Source organism: Balearica regulorum, chromosome 8, assembly GCF_011004875.1.
Source record: "Balearica regulorum gibbericeps isolate bBalReg1 chromosome 8, bBalReg1.pri, whole genome shotgun sequence".
Classification (NCBI taxonomy): domain Eukaryota; kingdom Metazoa; phylum Chordata; class Aves; order Gruiformes; family Gruidae; genus Balearica; species Balearica regulorum.
In genome coordinates this window covers 7,532,516-7,558,706 of record NC_046191.1, presented here as the reverse complement: position 1 = coordinate 7,558,706, position 26,191 = coordinate 7,532,516, and the positions used below count along the sequence as shown (strand labels likewise).

The 26,191-nt window shown below is 39.9% G+C and overlaps 1 protein-coding gene across 7 annotated transcripts in view; it reads right to left on the bottom strand.

Annotated features, from left to right (window-relative positions):
* EPS15 (epidermal growth factor receptor pathway substrate 15) overlaps positions 1-20,044 on the bottom strand; it is a 52,598-nt gene extending 32,554 nt beyond the window's left edge. For 4 of the 7 annotated variants that reach the window (XM_075759422.1, XM_075759427.1, XM_075759429.1 and 1 more), the window contains exons 1-10: positions 19,960-20,044; positions 12,426-12,467; positions 6,709-6,798; positions 6,321-6,368; positions 5,242-5,337; positions 4,749-4,814; positions 4,162-4,287; positions 3,652-3,711; positions 1,838-2,038; positions 78-223 (exon numbers count right to left, since the gene is read on the bottom strand). In XM_075759422.1, the coding sequence (XP_075615537.1) occupies positions 78-223; positions 1,838-2,038; positions 3,652-3,711; positions 4,162-4,287; positions 4,749-4,814; positions 5,242-5,337; positions 6,321-6,368; positions 6,709-6,798; positions 12,426-12,467; positions 19,960-20,001 (917 nt within the window). In that variant the 5' untranslated portion in view covers positions 20,002-20,044. Of the gene's footprint in view, positions 1-77; positions 224-1,837; positions 2,039-3,651; positions 3,712-4,161; positions 4,288-4,748; positions 4,815-5,241; positions 5,338-6,320; positions 6,369-6,708; positions 6,799-12,425; positions 12,468-19,636; positions 19,820-19,959 lie in introns of those variants that run through there. The other 3 variants (XM_075759428.1, XM_075759424.1, XM_075759426.1) reach the window with 3 other exon arrangements.
* Positions 20,045-26,191: the final 6,147 nt, after the last annotated feature.

Here is a 26,191-nt window from a genome sequence, read left to right as displayed (position 1 = left end):
ACCTTTCCTGAAAAGTGCTAGGAAGGAGCGAGAACCATGCCATCGTCTAAACAGCTGTCATGGGAAAAAATCCCTACCAGATATGTGCAAGAAGAGCAGAAGGCAGTCCTGTCTTCAAGAACAGCTCTCTGGCTTCCACACCCGACACAAATCCATCCATGTCCTTGTCAGTTTTCACAAAGATCTCATCATACTTAATTTTGTCTGCAGGCGATACAACCCACTGAAGGGGATGGGGATGGAAGGGAAAAAAACCAAACAACAAAAACCACAATACTAAGATATAGGCCATTCTGTTTTCACTTACTTTCAGAATTACATAATTCAATGACTACAGCACAGATTTAAAAAAGTGATATAGGTGCCTAGTTCATGAATCAGTTTTATTCTCCAAAACAGAGATGCACAGAGACCCACAAGCAACTCCAAAAGCAGAAGCAAAGGCTGCGGATTCTGCTCTGCCTCTTTGCCTATGTATTTAAAGTACTCCCTGGAACCCAGATCTCCTCCCAGCATGGGGTTGTACCTTCATCACGGTGCTCAGTCATAGTCCTGCTTACTGTCTGGCTCCATCAATTTTATTCCTCTTTACACGGCTGGAGAGCTTTAGCTGGAGGGACTGAAGAACTGCTCAAGCCCAGACTGTTAATAGTTGGCACATTCTAAATTGTAGAATTTATATCCAATCAAGGTGAAGACGGTAATTAGAGCTACCTCTCTTACTTCAACTTTTTTTCCAAACACTAAGCTACTATAAAGATGGTTTGGTTGGGTTTTTTTTTCCAGTAAAAATGCCTTAAGGAGCATGCTTGTGGAGACTAATTAATTTCACCATACAAGGACATTTAAATGAATCCCAAATGGTGCTGTACACAAAACATACACTGAAACACTCATCCCGAATGGCATTGCTTTGTAATACACACAGCAAGTCTTACCAAGTAAACTGCCAGATGAAAACCTTGGCACCTCCAGAATTAAGATTCCAGTTTCTTACCAATTACTCAAATATGGGTACCCAGATGTCCAATCAGTATCTTATGCATTAAGTACTACAGTTCTTACCTTAGATCCCCTTCTGGTTTTCTTTTTTGTTTGATTTTTTTGGTTGTTGGGTTTTTTTGTTTGTTTTGGGGTTTTTTTTGTGGGTTTTTAAAATTTTGAATAGAAGGAGTAAGTTATAATCTACTCGGAAAGACATTTTCCCAAATTCTGCATTCTAAAATGACCAGGATTAAATAAGATGTTTGGGGGAGTGGAAGGCATCAAGTTTCTTAATAATTACATTTGAAACAAATGCCAAATCTCATGTTTTTAGGTGGATATGCCAGACCTTTAGTCTTCTTTTTCCATTGCTTGCATTTATCTATTACATTTTCGTTAACGTCTTCTTCAAGTTGCAGGCATGCGTACACATACAACTGCACACACATGCCTGCCACAATCTGTGTTAGGAACTTGTCCATATTCAAATCAGTCTTCAGCCAGAAGACTTACGTTCTGCAGATGTGTACCTGCACTACGTTTTTAAACTGTTTTCTTAATTTTCTGACCTTTTGTTTGAGCTTGATGCTGTGAAATAATTTATTTTAAATATATCTTCAAAATCTTCACTACATAATCTAACTGTTTATATCTGAAGGCATCTAGAAAAAGCAGAAGATAAATTTTGTACTTCTCCACCTGGTCTTCCCATCAGCGTCCTCAAATTCATGAACCAATCTATAGGGCAAGGAGGAAACTGAAAACCTGTATCAAGACTCTTCATAGAGGCAGTCTCCAAAGCATGGCATTAAGAGCAGAGATCTTCTAACCCCAAATAACTTCAGAATTATACCTGTATTAATGGCGTTTTGGCAGCTAAAATGCCTACAGGTGGCAAGGACTGATGAGACTCTTTGGTAGATGTTGAAGATGGGATTAATGGCATTGCTCCTGGAACACTAACAGGTTTTCTCTTGGATGGTGGCACCAAAGCTGCAGGCAAGGACATTGGCACTGGTTCTTTCTCCAAAGCGCAGTACACCAAAAACATGGCCTGAACAAGAAAAAAAGGCATGTGGATGTAAATATATAAGATATGTGTGTGTGTGTATATATATAAAAATTAAATTATTAAGTTAAGAAGGAACTTTGTAGCATTTTTTTCATTATGTTTCTCCCTTACAAGCCCCCTCAACTGAATTGCAGCTTATCACCTTCTGGCCTGTGTTTATCATTACTACTTTCATTTGAGGTTCAGTGCTTAGCAAATGAAGTTCATTATCTTTTAGAATATTAAGATGATTCTCCTAAATATTACCAAGCTTGTACCACCACTTGTGGAATTCTATTTAGAAGAACACTTTAAACAGTTCATGTTAATGTATTCACTGTTTCTGCAGGAGTTGCTCTGCTTAGTGACTATTCTTTTGTTGTGATTGTCTTGAACAACAGTCATAAAATTATTAAAATGTACACAGAACTGCATCTTAAATAAATGTTATAATACTTTACAGATTATCAATTTACCCCCAACATTTGCCTAGAGCATATCAATCCTCTGATCTCAAAGCTAAAAGTCTGAAGAATTACTGCATAAACACAGGAAATCAAGTATAGTAACAGTTAACTCTGAGGGTCTTAAAGGAATTGATTTCACAAGAAATGGAAACATATAGGTGCCTAAAGGTGACTAGAACAATATTTGAGACAGCCATGTTTACACTTTTATCCATTCTCAAAAATATTCATGACAGCAGAAAGGTAAATTCGACATATTTACATTACAAAAATACCTAAGCAAGGTTTTCACATTGTCCATAATGTCAATTCTCAGCAATTGAACAAGTATTTTTATAACTGTTTTTTAATTTTTGACTCTAAAAGGATGAGCAATGGTTTGTAGAAATTAAAATTAAAGGCTGACTTGAGTCCTACCTGAGGACACAAAGGTCACATTACTTTTTAAAGATTCTTGCAATGCAGAATGCAGTTATTTTGTTAGCTTAAACTCAGGTTTGATATTTCTGTGCTTAAAATGAAACCCTCTCCTCCACAGTGAATGTGTAATTCCTTCCTCTCCAATTCACTTACATGCAAAAACAAGCTGAAAGTTTGAAAGTTTTGAGGAAAAGTTGATGCATGATTATTATCGCATTCAAGACTTACAGAGTCTTCAAAAGCAAGAGCCTCCCACTCTTCTCACTTGCCATCTCTTAGGGAAAGTGAAACTTACTTACCACTTCTTACATTATTTCATCAGTCCTGGCATTAATAGTGTTAAAATTCTAATTTGCTATGAACTTCTGAACAATTTACACATAATTTCTTTAAAATTTTCCTCAAAGGTATCTTGAGGCATTCAAGTACTATAAACACTGCATGGTAAGGTAAAACTTATTCAGTGAAATCACGCAGTCTCTCAGGCAACAGCAGATCACAGGTGTAAGTTTTTAATGTCCGTTTAGCCCACAAAGAAAAGTTACTGCTGTGTAATGAGAGACATTAGATAAACTGACAGAAACATTAACTAGTACTAAAACTTGATTAAGGTCTCCGAATAAAGGCAATGAATGAACCACACAAACAGTCAAAAATTAATACACAATGCATCTATTTTAAACCTCTGCCATAAGGCTTTCCGAATCGCAAGAGGCAGAAGACACTTACAACTGCAAACTCATCTCGATCCAACATTCCATCACGGTCAATATCACTCAATTCCCACACCTACAAATAAAAAGCAGAATATAGGGATGTTTGCCTGAACTTCAGCTGTTTCCTATTTAAAACCTCCTTAAAAACAAACCTGTGAACAGCCTCCCTCCACCATATCCTAAGTTCTATTAGTTTTCAGTGATCAGCATGCATTCATATAAATCATGCAAAAGAAGAGAGATTAAGTCAGAGACAGAGTGCACTAAGGGCACCCTGCCCTAAAACCAAGTGTTAAAGAGTACACATAACTGATACACTCTAGTAAAAGGTGATCTATCAAAATATCATTTATTTTAATTTTTTTTTTTTAAAGTTAAATAGTTAACACATGTGACCACTCCATAAGATAGTATTTAATACTTCAGCTCATTACTACAAAACTTCTATTTGAAAAACAGATACCGCCAACTGTAGCACAGTTATTATTTGTGAATTAACAATTAATAAGAAAGATATTCTTACTCGTCCTAAGATATCCACTGGCAGTTTTGAGTTAAGGAGTACAGGTTTCACCTTATCACCTGACAACAGTCCATTCACAGGATTTAGGCTGTCAAAAATAGCATCATACTTGGCCTTGTCTTCCAGCTGCAGGGGCAGAAGAAAAATATTACTTATGGAAACAGTCACACTCGTAGCCTAAGAAGCAGCAGTTCTAAAAGTATTACCTTTTGGGTTTTTTTAAAGTTACAGTTGGAAATACACACATTGCAGTTTCTGATGCTTAAAAGCAATATGAAAGAGACATTAAGTAAGCTAGAGACTCATCCAAAACCCAGCAAGATTTATTCTTCAATTATTTTCATGGCTTCAGGTAACCATTCCCTTTTTTTTTTAATCCCCCTCCAAATTTCTAAACAAGAAGAGATTTCCCAAGGGCCAAGAGTTTTTATCAAATTAGGTCTACTAGCCCAATTACAGATTTGGCATGAATGGTAATTTATCATACTTCATAAGCTACAGTACCAGTAGCATTATATTTTTCTCAGACTTATGTTTTCTTGCAAACCACATCACAGTTCTAGGGAATAGCCTGATCTTTAGTTTACCTTAACAGCCCACGGTACATCACTTGATGCTGTTCCACTGAGTAGCAAGGGACTACTAGTATCAGTCTGTGGAAAAACAGGAAAAAACCCACATTAAAAGAGACATGGTTCTGACGTTGTAAAACCACTTCCTTATTTGAGAAAGTTCCTTCTCAAAGCCAGAACTGCATTTTAGTCACTCATACCTTAGTTAAGGATACCAAAATTTAGAGTAAGAAATTTAAAATGTTTATTCCATTAAGGACAACACTAATAGAACCAATACCATATATATATATTCAAATTATACATGATTTTATATTAAAATCCCCACTAGAACATGTAGCACCTTATTCTTACTCCACATTGCTTAACTTTCCCCTGTTGTAGGGCCCTATTGCCCTACAACACCACTCTCAGAAGTGTTTGGTATTTATACCAAACCTTCCTAATTGTTCACTTAAAAGCAGTTCTCACTAATGAGTTGATATGTTCAATTAAAAAAGAATCTTACAAATCTTGGTGGAGGAACAGGCAAATTAAGACTACTCAGGGAAACATCCAATCCATTCTGTGCACATGCTACAAGTCGTAAAGCCACAAAAAATTCCTACAGGAAAAATGAAATTTTAAAGGATTTATTATATGAAAATACTCAAATTTCAGAAGAATTAAGAGCTTTTCTAGTATTGCTATATATACAAAGGGCTGCAAATGGCTTCAAAGGGGATCACAAAATGGCAGAAAGCAGCAGTCAGCAACCACTGAATTCCTCCAGTGGGGCAAAGTTTGCAGTTACTAGCTCCAAGCATTCAGTAACTTCACAGCTAGTGTAGTTAGTTCTCAGCACTCAGTTATTCTATGGCAGAGCAGTGAAAATTTAAGTAGCAAACAATTACAGCTGTTTATCTTGGAGGAACAGAGTTTATCCCAAAGGCGGCAGTTGATGGAGAGGGAGGAAAGAAAGGTACAGCACATGAGAAAAATGAACTAAGAGGAGTTTGGAGAAAAATAAAAAATTGTTTGGTAGCTACTACAAGCTCCTCCTTTTCCTACTATGGGATGAAGCTGTTAGCTCTCCACAAGCTGTTATTTAAGTAACTATACTTCAAACCAAACAGCAACGCACATTAGAGCTTTTCAGTAGCACCACTGATATGCAGTGACTGCCATACTGCTCATCGCTACAACTTTGGAAGAACAACTCCAAACAGAATGTAATGTCAAGTCCACCAAAATTAGATAAATAGGAATTCTGAATATTTTACTAGAAATTTAATTTTTGCATTGTTTCCTCCAAGATTAAGAGGAAAACCCACCTTTTTAGTAAATACAGTACATTAACCCTTAAATTACTTCTCAGTATATTGTATTGCACAGCTACACAGCAGCTCAGAAAAAAAAAATCCCAAAAAATCACTGATGAAGTAGCTGAAGGCTGCTTAATTTATTGTAGCTTACACTGAAGTGGGAAGTACATATCTTGTTCCAATTAGAAAAACTACCTTCCTGAACCAGAAATCTTAACTTTTATCTTCTTTCAAAGCTTGCTAGTGGTTAGACTAACCTCATGTGTCACATAAATAACCATACCTGTTTGTTCAGGATACCTTTGCCATCAGTATCAGCTAAGTCCCAAATCTGAAACATAAAAACAATAGACACAAAGTGTTCGACAGCACTGAGAGGAAGTTGGCAAGTTCTCACTATTTAACAATGTATTCTTGGATGAAGGTTAAGATCTTAACTTTCATGATAGCACTTGTTTGTGATGACAAATTTAAATATTGTTTTAATTTCCACCACAAGCTACATACATAGTAGAATAAGCAAGGATACCGAAGTTGGAAACTATCGGATAGCACAACTGGAAACACATTAGGGAAGATCACATATCCTGTAGTACCACTAAGTATTTTAATTTACACAGGATAGTAACTGAAGCAAGAGACAGGACAATTAAATAATTGTGATTAAATACCTTTCCAAGTACCAAATCTGTCAATCCAGACTTTTTCAAGAAAACAGCTGCATCAGAAGCCAACACTCTTCCAGCATTAGCAGAATCAACCTGGGGGAAGGAAAAAAAAAAAAAAAGACAAACTAGCTTTTGAACTGATACAGTCTCTTCGCACAGGCTCTCAAAAACCTACCAAAGAAGAATGATCAGGTTAACATAGTCACTTTGAGAACAATCTTCAGACTTTTTTTATAAAAGAAAAACTCCCTTTCATTAAAAATCACGTTACATTAGATTTAAGACATTTTGAACTAGCAGCTCCAGGTTTAATATTAAGATATCAACTTCAAAAGCCTGCCTAACAGTGCCAAATTTAAGATCTATTATGCATATATATCTAAGCATCTTTCACACTCTAATATGTTTTACAATGTTCCAGAAAAATACACTATGGTCCCCATCTGTCTGTACAGAACTAAGACACAGGGAGGTAAGAACATTGCCTAGATGGCCTGGTTTGGGGCAGAAGTGAGGAAGATAAGCCAGGTCTCCCAAGTCACAAGCTGGCACCCCAACACAAGCTTACTCTTAGAGGTCATCAATGAAGATTTAAATTAATTCCACTCAAAAATTGAGAAAAACCGACTTCATATATATGCAAACAATCAAATGTCCATCGCTGTAAGTCTCCAACCATTGATTATGCCTGGATTTCAAGGTCTCCAGTAGTAAGTTTCAAGTACAAAGGCCCAATAATTTCTCAAGTTATACAGTATATAGGGAAGCTTGTTCACATTAGGTCGTCATCTGAATCTATCTAATTAGCCCTGCGTAATCACAGGTTTTTCTTCATGATGCCTGCAAAACACTTCATTTTTAAGGACAGAGAAGTCCCAGAGTTTGGTTACATTTAATTGTCCAGCTCTGAATTCATTACTCTTATAGTCTGAAAAAGAAGGTTCTGCTTGAAGATACCTTTACTACCCTAGAAGAGGGAAATGCTCAGCCCCTAAAGCAAAACTTATTTACACAATTAACAAGTTGGCATTAGTTTTGGTAGAGTATCAACCAGCATGCATTTCTCCCTGGATCAATAAGGAACTCATGAAAATTGATCGTTATTTAAGTTCCTAAGGGAAAACAATACCTCAGCTATACCTTCTATTGGAGGAAGCAAGCAGTAAAACTTACATCACCTACATGAGGACAAGGGAAATAGAGGAAAAGCTGTGAGTCTTTGAGAGCCTAAAGCAAAAAGATGCCTAAAAAGGGCACAGTATTGAGAAGAGGACTAAGGGTATCTTCAGCCAATTCAAATAGTCAGGCTTACTATATCAGACAGGTAGCTGTACAGGTCCTACAAGACCCAGAGATCAAATAATATATTACATTTTAAAGATAAAAATTATAAAATATTATCTTCAAAAACAGAGTCTCCTGTCTATGATCAGCTGAGATGCCCTGAAACTCCGAAGAATTTGTGATGTGATAAACATTTCAAAGGACAGGAAAGAGGCAACAGAGGTCAGTTACTTTCCACAGTTCCTGGAAAGAAAGAGACAGAGAACCAAAACTGAAGTTGTACAAATAAACAAGCATGCATGGAAAACTAAAGCACATGCAGAGAAACAATAACTTGATGCTAGCATTAGGTTTCCCAGTACCTCCTTTTGAAGATCAATGCTTTTTAAGCACTTGCTGAACACTGAGTCATCATGGCTGTCTTTGAAATAGCCTGAGAATGTCTAGTGAAAACTAGCGCTTCAGATAGTACAGCAAGCTTGGGAACGTACAGCAAAATACTTGATGATGCTGATGCATTGCATCATTTACAGTCTCTTAGCTTTGTGTTTAAACAAAGACTATACTCAATATTTTGTTTGGAATGCAAAACCACCCTTCCAAGTTCACAGGTGCAGCACACACAAGGTGCTCAAAGCAGACAGCTCCCAAAGATGGGCTTAGAACTAACTAGTGAAAAACTGTAGAGAATTTATCATTTGGAAAGCATGCTGCAGCAGATGAAGGTTGTCTGTAGACACCACTTCTAAAAGTGAACAAAAAACTCTGAAAGCAATCCCAAAAGCACTATGTAATACAAAATGAAAACTTTTTTCCCCCTGATATATCTAATATGATTTTAATTAGGAGAAGTTGTTTCCAAGAATTGAGGATTCCCTGGTCAAGGCAATAAAATTACAAACACTACAGCCTTGTAATTAGCCTGCTCCTCAGATTTTTAAACTATCTAATTCAGTCTGTATGGAAGAGCTGTTGATATTATAGGCAAAAAGTTGCCAAGACACTGCATTAAATCCCCTTTTCACTTAGTGGAGTCAATCTTGCATGTAAGCACAGTAATCTTGGCATCCACTCAGCCTCCTGTGTAGGACTTTTCTACTCTTTGGGGAAAGTTACAAAGCAACACCATATCACCTGTGTTTATTTTTTACTTCCCCACCTCCAAGCCAGAGGAAGGTGACTTTAAGGGATTTAAGCAGGATTCTTATTTAGTCTGATATGGATACAGGGTTTTTTTGTGCAACTAATTCCGTAAGTTGTAGTAACGATTTTTTTTTTTAAAGAGCTGATTTCAATTTCTTTACAAATTACTGAGTCTTGCATGCTGGGATGGGGATACTTACTAAGCATTAAAATAGTGCAGAAAATTGGCTTATGTTTGACTATCACACTAAGAAGATCGCTAGTATTTGTCAGTTATACACCAACTTGGTAGAGCTTTTTCTCTGATGTGCAAAAAGCAGTTTTCACAGCTGTACTGGCCAACAACTCTCTTGCTGCAAGTTGTTTTTTGTAGGCCCAGATATGATTAGAAGTTAAAAATGCACATATGATGTCATTAGGTCACAAGGTAACAGTGCGATGTACTTCAACTGAGGATTCATCAAGAATTCATCAGCATCTCAGGCATACTGCTTTCCTGCTAAACTGCATCACATGATTAGGTCATTTCCTACTACTTTATCACACACATTTAAATTTATCCTTTAACCTCACCCTGTTTTGAGACTCAGTCTAGTAAAGGTTAAGCAGAAAAACTTTTATTTGAAAGAAAAGCATCTCTATTGAAAGGTTAAGATTTCAATGGCATTCTAAGTACAAAGCCTGGGATTTTGACCCATTTCACAACACATGTTATGCAAGATGAATTACTTTAAGTTTGTGATAGAACAGGAAGTGTACTAAACATCAGAGCTATTTCAGGTGATGAATTTATTCTCAAGCTGCATTGAATGCTCTGAAGTGCTTCTGGTATGAAAGAATAAAAACACACTCTACCTAGCACCATAGGACAAAGTGGGAAATGTCTTTCTAACATTTCTATTTCCAAAGTTAACATCTCCGTATCTAAGGGAAGGAAGGAAAAAGTTATCTAGTGCAACTGAAAGTCTTTGGACATCACACATTCAAAAGCTACTCTTCAGGACAAATGCTTGCAGAAAAAAGTTTGGCTGAGTAAGTCGGAAAATTAATCCTCCGCAACACAAATCCATTGGCACAACTTCACTAACAGCAACATCACGTTTAAGGAATCCCTGTCCCTGTATACTGCTGGTCAACAAATAGCGCTCCAATTTCACTAGGCTATATGTTCCAACAAATGCAAGATGCTAAGTGACTTAGGAACCAGTCTCACATTCATGCTTAAATTCAGTTTCTTCATCCAACTTTTTGCTTCACACTTCAGTGGTTTAAGCAATTGCAGTCAGGAGGAAGAGACAGACAGATGTGTGGCAAAGACGAGATATGACAGGGATAGTAAATAGTATTGAGCTAAGAAACCTAACGTGCAAGAAAAATTACTTCCTTGCTTTTCCTTGTGACCTTATAATGATCACCATAATATGGGATTCTCCTAAGGCTTTAGGAGACACACAGTGGATTTGTCCATCAGACTGAAGGAAAGCTTTGCGAGGGTGATGCTATCTCCTTCAACCTTCAGGAACCGTCCAAACCTAGATCAAGGTAAACTCTCTCTTCTTGTTTAGCACTTTCAAAACTGCTACTCTCCTGCAGCAGAGAAAATGTCTTGTTAAAGTAAAATAGAAAGCTCAAACTCTTCAGGCATCATAGGCTAATACACTTTAAGTGCTGTTTTACGTGCTTGATAATAGGACTAATACTCTAAGCACAATCCAAAAATAGAGCGTGCACAGAAATCGTGGTCATCTTTCTTTCTTTCCATGCAGATAAGCTTACATTCTAATGTTGACAACCAAAAGAAGTTCCTAAATAAATAGGTCATATAAACTATATCCTGTCTTAGGACAAACAGACAGGAACATTACCAGTTGCACAAAGTGATAAAAATTTCCTATAAAGTTGTTTTTTAAAGGGTTCATCAATTACTTGTCTATTAAAAAAATAATTTTTTTTTTTTTAATTTCTTGTGGTTTAACCCAGCAGGCAGCTAAAACAACCACACAGGTGTTTGCTCACTCCCCCCCACCAACCCCCAGTGGGATGGGGGAGAGAATCAGGGGGAAGTAAAACTCATGGGTTAAGATAAAGACAGTTTAATATGACAGAAAAGGAAGAGAATAATAATGATAAAAGAACATACAAAACAAGTGATGCACAGCGCAACTGCTCACGACCTGCAGACCACCGATGCCCAGCTTGTTACCCAGTCACGTTCCAAACCCCCAGTCAGTTTCCCCCAAGTTATATAGTGAGCATGACATCATATGGTATGAAATATCCCTTTGGCCAGTTGGGGTCAGCTGTCCTGGTTGTGTCCCCTCTCAGCTTCTTGTGCACCCGCAGCATCTCACTGGCGGGGCAGTGTGAGAACCTGAAAAGCCTTGAGTTGGTGTAAACATTGCCTAGCAACAACCAAAATATCAGTGTGTTATCAACATTATTCCCATCCTAAATCCAAAACACAGCTCTATACCCACTACTAGGAAGAAAATTAACTTTATCCCAGCCAAAACCAAGACATAATTGGTTTATACAGTCATTTAGTTTACATTTCCTTAGAAGTTTTCATGTATCTTTTTGTACAATAATGTATAATATGCACATGATACAAAATATTGCTATTACAGAGTAGTTTTGAAACGGCTGTTTTTCAAAAAAAGATGTATTCATAGGAGTTAATATACCTTATTTTTGCTGGGCCTAAATATAAAAGACCAGTTATAAATAAAATGTATATTACTATATTTTTAATATATATCATATTTTATTTTTACATTATAAAGTCAAAAGATTTGGATCTGTTGAGTGAAGCTACAAGAACTACACGCATTTTGGCATTCAGCAGCCTTCTATCTGAATTTCACTCCTTATGGCATAAGAACCTCTGGGGATACTCAGAGATGCAAGTCTTACATAATGCTAACTGTACTACAAACACAAGAAATTCAGCTTCACTTGTAAAAAGGAACAAAGAACTTATCAAACCAGTATTTCACAAGAATTTTCTCCATTCCAAGAGCTAACAGTCTTTTATAACTCTAAAGTGATGTATGTCATACATACCTGGCAGTTCCCTAGCAAATTAAGTAAGTCATCTTACAACCAATATTAAATTTATACTGATATAGCTCAGACATAAGTGTTAGCTACTACAAAAATCTATTTTAAAGCAGAATAATTTTCCTTAAACTTTTATTCATTACACACTATTGGCCATGCTGAAGTCTACAGCAAAAGAATATTCTTTCTTTTAAATACAAAATAGTTTGTTCTCTCAACAAGAATATACATACCTGTCGATAGAATTTCTCATACACAGGATTTGCACTCGATAGCTGCAGAAGAGAAGGAGAGATATAAAGTTAACCCTAAAGATCCGTATTTCAATTCCCTTCTCCTTGGATAGATACTAATCGCTCTAACCACTATCAGATTACTATCAGACAGGTGACCGGGTTAGGCAGTGTGAAACAAGAATTCTTAAGCAAGATCATCTAAACACAAAAGAAGAAACATGAAACGATACAGGGTAGGAAGTGCTCTCCAATAAATACAAAGCACTATAATTTTATTTCATTATCCACTGCACCATTCTTTAGATTTTCATGTCATATGCAACAAGTCTAAAATTTTCAGATATCTAAATTAATTCCTGGATTCACAACTAAATCCACAGCAGTGGTGCAACATTAAAAAAAGTAATATTTTAACTTAGTTTTTTGTAACTTGAGTCTTTGCCAGAGATAACTTCTTAATTCCACTGCCATCTACCAGACATTCAGTGCTCACCTAAACTTAGATGGACAACGATAAAACAGCTTCTTTGAGAAAGGCCCTTTCTTTATGAATTTATTTTTAAACTATTCCTAGAAACTCTAAAAAAGCCCAAGGCCTGAAACCACGCAAAACCTAATATCTTGGCCTACACCAAATATCCTTGCCCAAGAGATTCCCAAGAAACGTATTGTTAGGGTTACCTCTCTTTCTTGAGTAAAAACAGGCACCAAATCAGATACTATTTTCATGAAGCGCACATTGCCTAAACCAAAGACCGTGTGCATGACTGGGTGCGCTTACGCAGAGGATAACCCTAGAACTATTGCAATGTGTTGCCCTCACACACACAGCTGGAACAACTGAGCATAATACAAGTTAATTACATAATACATACAAACCCCCCCCAAAAAAGCAAACACACTACTTTGAGTACTATCAAAAAATAGAATTATCCCCCTTATGAAGAATATGATCCTAAAATCCAGGATTTACAGACTTTGGTACAAACTGAATCCAAACAAGGTAGCTTCTTCGGCTTTAAAATTTAGAAGCTTGCATTGAAACATGGAAATCAACAGTATTCTAGATGCTGTTAACAATCATACAGTTGTGGAAAATGCTTTTACTACAGCATGTATAAATGGTGACAGGTTAAATAAAACCATGTACATTTTCCTATAGCAACAGCTAATACAGTTGCTCTTTTGGCCAAGCATTTAGATGTTCACAGGTGCCAATTATCAAAGAATATTAAGAGGGGAAATTTCTTAGAAATCAAGGGTTTAGCGTGATCCTGTTCAACTACACCAAGCGTGCAGTATCACCAGAACATCCTGAAAGAGAAATTATAGAGAACAGCTAGAAATAACAGGAGAACTTTCATTCAGATCTTGACATCTGCTTATTCAGCAAGTACGCTGCCCCAGAGACAGTTTCTTCCAAGAGCCACATGGCATTTCTGATTCTCTAAGGTTTTTTTTGTTTGGTTTTGTTGGTCTGGGTTTGTTTGGGTTTTTTGGGGGGAGGGAGGGGCTGGTGAGGGTTTGTTTGCTGGGGGGTGGATGGGAAATACCTCTCACACAGCAAAAACTACAAATGCTGGGAAACCATCATTGGTATTCACTGCAATACCTTCATTCATATACCTTAACCTTGCTCTGGTACATTAAGACCTTTATTATTTCAGCCACCAACTAAGCAGGCATTTACTTACAGGCATCCCTTAAAATAGCCTGATGAAGAATATTCAAGTTTTGCTAGACCTCTGACTATCATATCAATACAACAAACACGCTCCCTTTCCAGCATGCTCCCAAGCATACTACATTTTCTTAACTAAACCTCAAATGCTGTACCTACTAACTCAGCTACACTTTGAATAGCAATCTAGAGGGGTAGTTCTAAACATTCACCTACTTTACGTACTAAATATTACTTTGTTATAATGTAAAAGTCTAGGCACAGAATCGAATTAAAGCTATGAGCTGAAAACTAGAACAGAGTTGGCCAGTGCATTTGCTAGAAGTATCAATTCTTGTACATCATCCCTCTTGCCCAATATCACCCTTTGTTCAGCCAAATCTTTCATTTTTGCAGCCAGACCAATCATTGTCACTCCTGGACAGGAAACATCGTGTTGAAGTCCTGCAATGAAAACACTAAGTGCAAAACAATCTTTTCATTCAGTACTTGGAGTACAAGCCAGTAATTCTTATTTATTTCATTAGTGTTTTCAATATTCATTTTAACATCAGTATCACTGTAATAACTGGAATTTCCTGTGACGCCAAATAGAATCCTAGTAGTAAAAAAAATTTCCAGGCTATTTTACTAGTAACAGACTTGTTTTTCCTTCAAAGTATACTCCACAATAGAACAACAGATACAAATATAGTCTAGGATATTCTTATCTTCTGGGATAAGAAGAAAAATACTGCTCAACATCTTTCAAAGTGCTGCTGTACATTTTGCCTGGCAAAATTATTTTATGGGATAACAAGCAATTCAACTTGTTTTCAGTGCAAAAAGGAGGGACGGAGAAAAGGTCAAATTCCACAGCATATAAAAATAGAAATACATTATTATGATTCCATTTAAAAGTTCATCACTTCATAACAGTAATGTTTGTTCTAGTAGTTACAACCTTTGTTACAAACCTATGAACTTTAGAATATTAACCTAGGAAATAAGAAATACCTTCAGGGTCACCCATCTTTTCCATCTTCTGGTGTCAATCAAGCCTTTATATCCCCATGTTTTCATCCCTCTGGCACACTCGCATTTAGGTGTAATAAGATATCGCTAACAGCCTGTCCACCCCATCCATCCACAACCTTCCTTTGCACAAAAAGGTTTGAAACAAACAAAAAAGTTGTCCATCGAGAAAAACAAAAATAGCTTTCCCCTCCAACCCAAATGGGATAGAAGGGGAGAAACAAGCTATTCTGTCTTGATTAAAACCCAAAATACTGTATTCTATCATGATGTAGAGCTCTAGGGTTCGTTTTAAGAGCTTCCAGGCCAAATGACACAATCTTGGTCATAAACATTCTTCATGTAGTCATCCTTGCTGTTTCCTGGATCCCAAAAGGACTCAATATGGGAAAGAGCTGTTCCTCTAAAACACAGCAAGAATCCCAGGTCTCTATTTCCAAGAAGGGAAGGGATGGGATAGAGGAATAAAGCGCAAGCAGTTCCTCTCAGTGCTCTTCCACCATTAGAGGCAGCTTCTCCTAAAGTTTGAGGATGGTACGAACTGAATGCAAAAAGACAACCATAACTACCAGGGACTATCCTACTTGAAACCTCCTCTACGACAGTGGGTAGCCTGAACACAGTACTACTAGGATTACAACTAAGAGATAAAACAGTAAGAAAAAAAAAACAAAACAGCCAGCCAGCCAGCCAAAATGCAGGTACGTTTAAGGCAAACTGGTTTTCTTACAAAGCCCTTTCCAAACAATAATCAACTTGTCTCTCTTTTCCCCTATTGCTTTACCATCTTATCTGAAGTATTTCATGGTAGAGCTTTCTACCACTTTCCATTCTATAACCCAGCATATCTCCTACAGCAATAACAAAAGTAAAGATAAGAAAATTTTTACTATAAATTTATATACAAATATTACCAAGTACTTTGAGATTCAGCACTTTCATTCCCAATGAACAGCTGAAGCATGCACAGAAACTGCCATCTTCTCTCTGCATACATGTCTGTCACTGCATAATTAAGAATGGTTCAATTTAATTTTCATATCACTACAGGAAACCTCCACCATCTTCTAATCAGTACTGAACAAAGCCTGTATAACATGAAAGAGTAGCTGCACTGCCTTTTTAGATGTAGTGACTCTCTAACATGGTTGAGGCAGCATCAATCAAAAAAGTAAGTTCTATCTGCTTTAGGAGCAGTCAACCTCCACTTTACACAAGTTTAAACACACACACACACGTGCATACTCAGATTTCCTCATCTTTCATGGAGGACAGAAAGAGGAACAATAGTTTGTTTTTCTTACTGGGGTGAGAGATCTAAGATCTTAAATTAATGTTTTCTTGATCCCTTAGAAAAAAAAAAAAATCAGAAGTTTGCCAGACACCTCAAAAGCTTTGACTCTATGTTATATATATAACATATATATTACTATGACATTGTCATTCATACTGTAAGTATTTGCATGCTATGTATTTCAGTAACAAGATGTGAACCCTGGCACTGTGCACACTAGACAGGTATCTTGCTTACCCTCAGTTGTAATATTCAAAGGCTCGCTTCAACAAAAAAGCACAGCATCCTGGACTCTGTGACACAACATTGAGACCTGCAGCTAATTAGGATACAAATTCACATCGCTGACTTTGTCCTGTTTACCAAAGCAGCTCACTACTTTTTAAGATGACTATCACATTTTTCTCAAAAAGTATTCCACGACATCAGGAAAACACACAAAGTTATCCTCCCATTCTCCCTGAATATTTCTTTACAGTCCCACTCCAAACTGTGAGTTTCCCCCTCAATCACACATGTAGTTTTTCAGAATAAACTGGGAGAGAGGAGGAGATAACCACCTTCATTTTGCAACACTCTTTCAAGTATACTTGGTGAAATAAATTTCACCTCAGCTACACGATCCTGAAATATTTTTACTAATCAGCCAACAGAACACAATTAGCACCACAAAGTTTCAAATTACTTAAATGGAGCTTTGATATTCAAATAAAGGGTGTCCAGACCTCTCAGACACTGCAGCTGCGAAGCCATTTGAAAATACCCTAGTCTCATGTGGAAATACCCAACTTCCTAGCCACGTTCAATCACAGTCAAACCAAACATGGGAAAGGGGAAAAGAAAATTTGACACAATTGTGAGCTTGACTGCAGGTTAATATGCCTCTTATTCTCTGCATGTGCTGTACAGCAGAAAGTACCGATCTGCATACTTTTTGTTGCGGGTGTTAGTAACTGATCTAACTGCAGCCAGTAACTGTACCCCCACCTCCTGTACTGTCATTTTCACTTCCTCATGCTCATCTCAACAGATTTAGAACACTGAAAAATTTGTTATGACTTTTTATAACCCTGAAATTCCAGAAGTTAGAGCCTACACTGACATTATCTTTAGGCTTGCTTGACTTTCTAAGATGATTCTTATGCAACACAAGAGAAAAGAAAAAACAAAAAAGAACACCCCCCCACAAATGGTCAACAACAACAGAAATAGCTTCCTCAATTTAACCACTGATGTAAGCTGTAGTCACAACAGTTTTAAGGATACTGGCAATTTTTCTGCTTCTGTCAACGTTATCACATCTGTATTTAGTCCCCCTTCCATGTGACCAAAAAAGTAAATAAATTCTACAATGAAAGGATTACACAGCCTGTAGGCAGTAAGGTCTTGCTGTAGAATGCACCAGAGCAGACACTCCTCCTCTCTCCACAAATAAAGAGCCAGAATAGCCCAGGCCTTTAGACCAACAGAATTAAGGCTAGTGGTCTATGAAAACTTTCTTCCTCTTCAGTAAGGACATGTTTTCAACTTTTTTCTTTCACTTGAAGACTGTTGAAAAAGAGACACATAAAAGGCTAACCTAACATTTTTCAATATTAAAGCAAGCTTTCACAGAAGTTACTTCATAACTATCTCTAGACTTTTAAAGACACATTTATTTTCTCCATATATTTGAAGTTCATCTTTTTACTGAATCATCCTTTCTTTCCTTCAAATAGTTGATTATTTTCTCAAAAGTCAACCACATAAGTAACTGCAAATTGAGTAGTCTTGCTGCCAACTTTTTAAGTTTACTTCTATGTGCTTAAGTGACTGACTCTTATTTACCAGCTTTACCTTCTGTAAGCATGACCAATTGATTATCAGACTGAGGCATCCCAAGCCAGAAGCCTGTGCACCAACAGGCCTGCCTCAGGCTTAAGTCAAGTAGGAATGCAAATTTCTTGTGTCACTGCTAGATGAAACAAAAAAGTTCAAAAAATTGCAGCTTATTAGCTATCAAATCTCTAAGGAATAAGACGTAGTTCTAACAGTACAGGATAATTTGTATGAAGCAATTCTACTATCATCAAGAAAAAAATGCAAGCAACAAAGATTTAGGCAGTGACATCACCTCAGCACGAAATGGTGCCAAGAGTCTCTGAGTTTTAAGACCTTCACCTTCAAAGCCCTTCACTATTAGGCACCTGTGCAGGCAGTATGCAAAAATGGTGCCCCCACACCATAGGGCCCACCAAAAAACAATGTAAAGTGACTTCCAAGCACTACCTTTGGAGTTAAGTTTCTGTAAAAACAAGACATTAATCTCTCCCTTCCAAGCTAATTTCTTGCACGCTGCCCACTAACACGCTGACGCTGTTACCTCCAGAGGCTCACTCGGAGCTGCTTCTCCCCATGCTGTCAGCTGCAGAGCTCCGGGAGCCGAGCAGGGAGGCTGGCCCGGCGGCTGCCCGCACAGACCGCGGGGCGCTGGTACCTAACCCTGGGCTATCGCGTTTCAAACCCTCAGCGAACACTCCCCTTGACTCCGAGTTCACCACCTGCCTTCAAAATTGACGGGACGGGGGTTTTTTTGTTGTTGTTTAAACCAGGCGCCCTGTGTCTTTCTAGAAGACAAAAGACCAACCGCGATCACAGCCGCCGCAGCCCAGACCTCTGCGGGCTGCCGGGCTCGACCGCGGCGCTGCCCGCCCCAAGGGCCGCTCCCGGCCGAGGGGCCGCCTGCGGCCGTGCCCCCGCAGGCTGGGTTCCCCCCTCAGCCCCGGGCACCTGCAGCCGGACAGGATCTCGTTTCACGCCGGCGGCGCCCAGGGGCCGTGGCTCGGAGTCACCCGGGCAAGCCCGGGGCTGGCTGTCCGCCCCTTCCCTCACCAGACACACCCCTGCCCCCCGCCGCGCCCCAGCCGCCACCTGACAGCGCCGGCGGCCGTTAGCGCGGCCGTTAGCGCGGCGGGGCAGGGCTGAGGGGCGGCGGCGGGCACACAAAGCCGCGCCGCCAAGGGGCCCTACGGGGAGCACCGAGCCACTCCCCAGCGGCGTCGAGCCGGCCCCGCCACCCGCCTCAGCGCCGCGGGAGCGGGACAGCCCCAGGCCCCGCTCCTGTCCCGAACTCCCCCCGCACCCCCCCCCCCCAGGAGGCGCCAGGCCTCGGAGCCCGCCGGCAGAAGGAGGCGAGCGGCGGGCAGGGGTGGGGAGGACGCAGAGGCCGGCGGGAGGTACCTGTGTCAGGGAGAGGTGGGCAGCCATGCTGCTTCCATCATGCACCGGCCGGGCCGCAGGAAGGACGCGCCGCGGCCCCGGCACTCACGGCCCAACTTCAGCAACTTCCCCAGCCGGTCCCAGCCAAAACCCGGCACCGGATCCGCGCCCGCCCGGCGGCCGGAGCCTCCTCCGCCAGCACACTGCAGCCGCAAGCAAAACCGGGCGCCGGAACTCGTTCGCCGGAGCCGGAGCCCACTCGAGGCAGCTGCAACAAAAACCCGGAGCCGGAGGTCTTGGCCTGATGCGGTGGCCCAACTCCCTGTTCCTAGCCTTTCCCTTACCTTCTCTGTTGGCCCTGCTTCTGCTGTGGATGCTTCAAGCATTTTGAACGGTTACGGTCCCCTAGTTTAGTCATGACACAGGTGGGGGAAGTCCCAGAACAGGAGGTGCATCAGGTCTGGGCTCAGTTGCAACAGAGTTGGGCACAGGGCCCAGGAGGAAGCAGGACGTGAGCCCAGCAGGATGTGCTGACCTGACATGTCCTCTCCTGGCTCAGCAGCCGTGAGGGGCAGCCCTGCGCTTGGCCTCTTGCCTCTCTCTCTGCTCACAGGAATATTAGATGCCTGCCCAGGCAACTCTTGGTTGCATACATCCATCTCCCCGTCAGACTGTTGGTGCTTGGTGGAACAGTGGGTTTTCTGGGAGGGGAAAAGCAGAAGAAAGGGGACAAGCAACCCTTACAACAGGAGAAACCGTGAGACAACATTGGCAGCAAGAGGAGCAAGTTGGAGTGGGAAGCCAACTGCACCACATTCTCCTAACAGTTGTGAGAAACCATTGTGTACAAACTGGCTCAAAGCAATATTTCTCCTGCGCTCTCTCGCCCGCTTAAGGGCCCCAGCCTCACCCAGGCAAATGTCCCTCTGCCACAACAGCGCCAGGGCACAGGAGGGCACGAACTGCTCCTCCTGTACCAGCTCACACCCACGCACTGGCAATTTCAACTGCTATTCTGAGCTCTTTGCACTACCACATCGTACATCAGGCACCGAGGCTGGACAGGAAACATCCCTGGTTTTTTTTACTTTACCCCAAGATGGATTATGCACAAATATAAACTTGAAATACACATTCAACCCAATAAGAGAAAATTACCTAGAGTCATACTTGATTATTGGAAAGGTTTTACAATGTGCTTTGTTTTCTTCCTCTGTTCTTAATTCTCTATCACTCTGCTTTTTTTTTTTTTTGTCCTCTTCAGCTGTTTCATGCTTGTGCTAATGCTCACGCCTCACCTCTGCATCCTGTCGTTCCTCAGCTAGCAGTCATTCTGAGCTGCTATTTCTCATCATCTGCCAACGAAACATGTGGGATCACTCCTTCCCACCTATTCTCTGACAAAGGTTTTATAGAAGCTCTGCTTTACCGACCTGTTTCAGCAAGAAAAAGAGGATATGGAGTGGAAGAATATAAAAAGCAAACAGAATAGATATAAACATATTCACACCATTCACATACTCTCTATTCCACCTCACACTCATTTCCTCCTAAGTAAAATCCCTAGAAAATAGCACAGGCTATTATATTTCAAGGTTGATTTTTTTCTTCTTTGATTAAAATTTGAATACTATCCTGCAATAATTACTACCTGGAAACAAAACCAGAAGATTGTAAAACTACAGCTGTGTCTCCCTCGGGACAGCAGTATTTGAGCCCGTTAGTATTTGGGAAGGGGCCCCTCAGTAGAGATTTGGAGGGCCTGGGTTTCTCTCAGCTGCCATGATCTCCCATGGATGCCCTTTGCTGTGTCAATTGATTTCTCCTTCTCTTACTCTCCTCTCCCCGAGCGAGGAGAACAGCTACAGCTTGGCAGCAGACTGGTGGCCTCTCTGGAGAGAGGTTACGCCCAGGCTGATGTCTTCTCATTGCAAACAGAAGGAAAATGCAAAACAGGGTAATGGGACCTGGCTCTGGAGGGAGAGGCTTGATGTTGAGAGCTGTTGCAAGCAGGATTTTGTGGGCAGGCTATATGACTTGACAGATGTATTCTCGCTGCTGTTCCCTTTCTCTCTGCTGGGTATTGCATCAAGTCTTTCCCATCTGGTCCAGGACTAGACCCGCAGCTGCAGTGAGGCTACTGAACTAAGGATGTTGAATCAAGGAACACCAGGGACTTGGAGGGGGACTCGCCTCTCCCAGCAGACCCCTTCATGCACAGCACCTCACGCACAGCACGATTCAATGTCCCATGTCCCCTCTGAGCAGAATGTGCTGTCCAGGAGGTGTGTCTGCTCCGGCCGAATGACTGCCCGCAAGGCCCTGACCTTCCTGAAGCCTCTGGGTTAGAAAATAAATACAACAAACCCCACCGCTTTTGTCCCTCAAACTGTGAGGTGCACAGCAGTCTGCTGAGCCGGAAAGCCTTTCCATACTGCTGTTGAGCTCTCCTCAGCAGCAGCAGCAGCAGCCTATGAGCTGCACTTGCTGCTTAGGAACTAGCAGGCAGCACCAGGTACACAGTTACGTACCTTCATGTCCTGGCCATGCATATAGCACGCTTGGCTTCTCTGAGAGGTAGACAGACTTTCAAAACACACAGTCATCACGCATGACCGCTCCGTCCACAGTCAGATTGCAATAATCACTCAAGGTAACAACTGTGGCCTCTGCAAATTAAAATAATAATGAGTTCCATTCAATCAACGCTGATTGGTGCAATCTTTGCTGTTGTTGAGCATTTTGTGCCTCCCACAGACAAACCTTACCTTGTCTTGGATGCCTCCAACCACCCAAGTTAAAACAACTATCTCACAGCCTCAGACATCTCTGTAATAATAACAGCAGCACTTGTCAGCCTGCTGACAATGACTTCTTGTACTGTAGATTTGTGTGAATCTAGAATGACAGCTCCCAGAAGGAAATAGCTATTTGCTTCTAAGCTGGAGTCGAAATGTCATCTCCTGACATAGGGTCATAAAACTGGCCTTCATATTTATTTTCTGTCAAGAGAAAAATGAGGGCTACTGAAATTTACCTGAAACCATTGGCAGGTTTGCAAAACAATGTCCTCCAACTACTTTTTTGGCTTGGCCACGAGCAGCTCACTAGGGCTTGGTTGGGGTGGCAGAGCTCCTGAAATCTAGAACTGGGGGACTTACTAAATGTACCTCTCCCCTTATTTGCCTGTTTTTCTGTCTCTCCCTTTGCTGAGCCCATGGATCTTGGACTTTTGCAGTATCTCCTGCATTCAGAATTGTGTAGGTGGTAAAGGGGTGGTGGGATTGTGGGCTGGGGTTTTGGTAAAACTTGTTAAGAACATAAAGTCAAAAGGTCAATGAACTAGATAAAAATGTAAATTAACAGTTTCATTTTATATCTTCTCACATGCAACATGAATTCTGCAGGAAATGTGTTTATCTGTAATCTGCTCTGTAATAACGGCTATATGTTGATGTATTTCTCGTAAGACCCTTTAGTACAGGACACTTTTGATACCAAAAGGACACAGAGAACAGTATTAGCATGCTATTATTTGTAAGTATAATAGGAGTTTCTGTTATTCTAAGTACGGACATTTTGGCAAGTGGGTACCAGATCTCAGTGTGCTTTATTGTTTCTTTAAAAGTACAATGCACAAGGTTAAGTCTACACTGGACAAACAAGTGGCTACTAATAAATCAAAACCAGCCAAATGGCTAGTGAAGAATGGGGCTTGCACCAGTGCAACTACAATAGCAACAGCATAACCATTTTGGTGCAAACCCCATTGTAAGATACTGCCTTAGTGTATAACATGACTCATTCTACTACAGTTAACTTGAATTTGAAACCTGCACTGCAGCAACAGTGTAGAAAGGCCTTACACAAGTCAGAATCAGACACTAATGACCTCTGTGTTTTATACATCTCTTATGATCACCAAATATCTTTGTTAGTATAGCTAATAACATTGTAATGTCCACTGTCTCCCTGGAAATAACATCTTAAATGTCTATCCTTTCCTTAATATAGCTTTGTTTACATTATGGATCAGCACACAGGAAGCCCATTATTTTTTTTTCCAAAACAACACGTAGGCATTTAGTATGACTTGTTCTGCTCGTTCTAGGAAAAGTATTATTACAACCCATGAACACTCAGGAGGGTGACTGGAGGAATGACTCACTCCTGCCTCCTGCATACCTGAACATGAAATGACATACCCAGCTTTCTGGAATTTCAGTGCAAAGCAAATTAGTAGCTCCAGTATTACAAATACAGAATTAAGGATCTAAATGTCAGAAGGATTAAACCATTTTCAGCTTTACAGAACAAAAGGAACCAGATACATTGACACACAAATCCTGGCAAAAAAAAAGATTTACTAGTCTATGATCAAAGAATGAAATGTAAGGGAACCGTCTCACAGGTAAGCAAAGACTGCCTTATGTTGCACAGGTTTTAGAAAGCTAAGCAACAGCCGTGCTCCTGATAGACAACAGCAGTTTTTCACACTTATCGATTATTGAGAATTTTCTCCTGAGAAATGAGGAGGATCATAATACAAAATTTCAATGACCTGTTGGACCAAAGGTACCTTTTATCAGAAATCTCAGAGTACTTTCCAGGACTAGTGACACAAGTTGTTTTAGGAAGTCACAACCGCAGGCATGCCTTTAACTAGAAATACACCCCAGGATATGCTTTATATGCTCTTTACATTTTATGCAGCTGCAAGTTTTCTAGACGTAGGGTTACTGATAGGCTGGTATGTTTTATGGCCACAAGAGACCATTACAATAATCTAGCCTGACCTTCTTTGCAGATCTTCCATAGAGATCTGGTAATTTTTTTTTGCATAAAACCTGTCACGTGAGTCCTACAGTGTACCTTCTAGGAGGATGTCTAGTTACTAGAGTATGTACACTGATCAGTATGAAAACTGCACAGGAATAATCTGCTAATTCCTCTTGTGCTGTGCTCTTGGCTCCTCATGGTGGTTTGCAGACTTTCAAAGTTCTAGCTGCCTTGGAAGTGTTTTAAAGTGGGTTGTGGCATGATCAAATTTTTACAAAACTGTAGCAGTATTAAAGAAACACAAACTAGGATATTAAGGTATCTTTGCATATTTCTTTATCTGAACAGTGTTTTCTCTTCAGATGTTCAGAAATACTTGAATGTATCTGAATTTAATTTCTTCATCTGGTAGAAACAGAGTACAGTATGGAATAATTGTACCTCTGTGTTTTTGTAAAATGATGTCATTTATATTGCAAATATTCAGAATCCCAAAGGGCAAAACTATTTCTGAACTGTGATAATTAGAAAGAACAATCTTGAATTTTTATTAAGAGATTGGAATGTTACAGTTGATAATAACCTGAATAAGGCTTGAATCTCAAAACAATTACATTTGATGGAAGAGTTGGCAAATTTAACATGCAGCACTACAGACCCATCTATACCATTTTAAAACATACACAATTTATCTTTTCATTAAGAGTGTAAGCATATTTTCTCCAATTAATTTGTATGAGTCAATTTCATGGGGCTATTCCTCATGCTTCAAAAGATTTAGAGAATATGTAGATACGTACAAGAGGTCAGTCTGACCTCTTTGTAAACTAGGTGGATGACACAGAGCAGAGCAACATTTTTCACATAGGATTTAATTTTTAATTCAAGATCAGAGGGCTGGAACACCTCTTCTATGCAGACAGGCTGAGAGAGTTGGGGTCGTTCAGCCTGGAGAAGAGAAAGCTCCGGGGAGACCTTATAGCAGCCTTCCAGTACCTGAAAGGGCCTATAAGAAAGCTGGAGAGGAACCATTTACAAGGGCATGGAGTGATAAGACAAAGGGTAATTAATGGCCTTAAGCTAAAAGAGGGTAGATTTAGATTAGATATTAGGAAGAAATTGTTTACTGTGAGGGTGGTGAGGCACTGGCACAGGTTGCCCAGAGAAGCTGTGGGTGACCCATCCCTGGAATTGTTCAAGGCCAGGTTGGATGGGGCTTTGGGCAACCTGGTGTAGTGGAGGGTGTCCCTGCCCATGGCAGGGGGGTTGGAACTAGATGGGCTTTAAGGTACCTTCCAACCCAAACCCTTCTATGATTCTATGATCATATTTGAAACCCAGACAAAATCTTCAATAGGCACTAATTTGACATGATGTCCAGCTAATACAGTAGTTGGAGATTTAGCTGTTCCTTGTACAGCTTAATGTATGCTCTGACAGAAATAGAACATGCGGTACCACTGCTGAAACAGCAACAGTCTTCATTATAAATGAAACACATCAGTATTGTAATGTGTGTTGTATATTTGACCAAAATGAGGGTTGAAAACTAACACAGTTACAAAGCAGCAGGCAGAAAGGCTTCTACCAACAGTTTCTTCTGTTCCCTTTTTCCTTAGGTATGTTGTCCATAAATCCAGGGAATGCATGGCTTGCCTTTCTGAAACAATTACAAGTCTATTACATTTTTAAGTAACTCAAAAACGTATATAAAAAAAATAATCTACACACTGAATTCCCAGCATTCCCCTAAGCTAGAGATGATTCACTCTGCACTTCGCTAGTATTATTAATTCA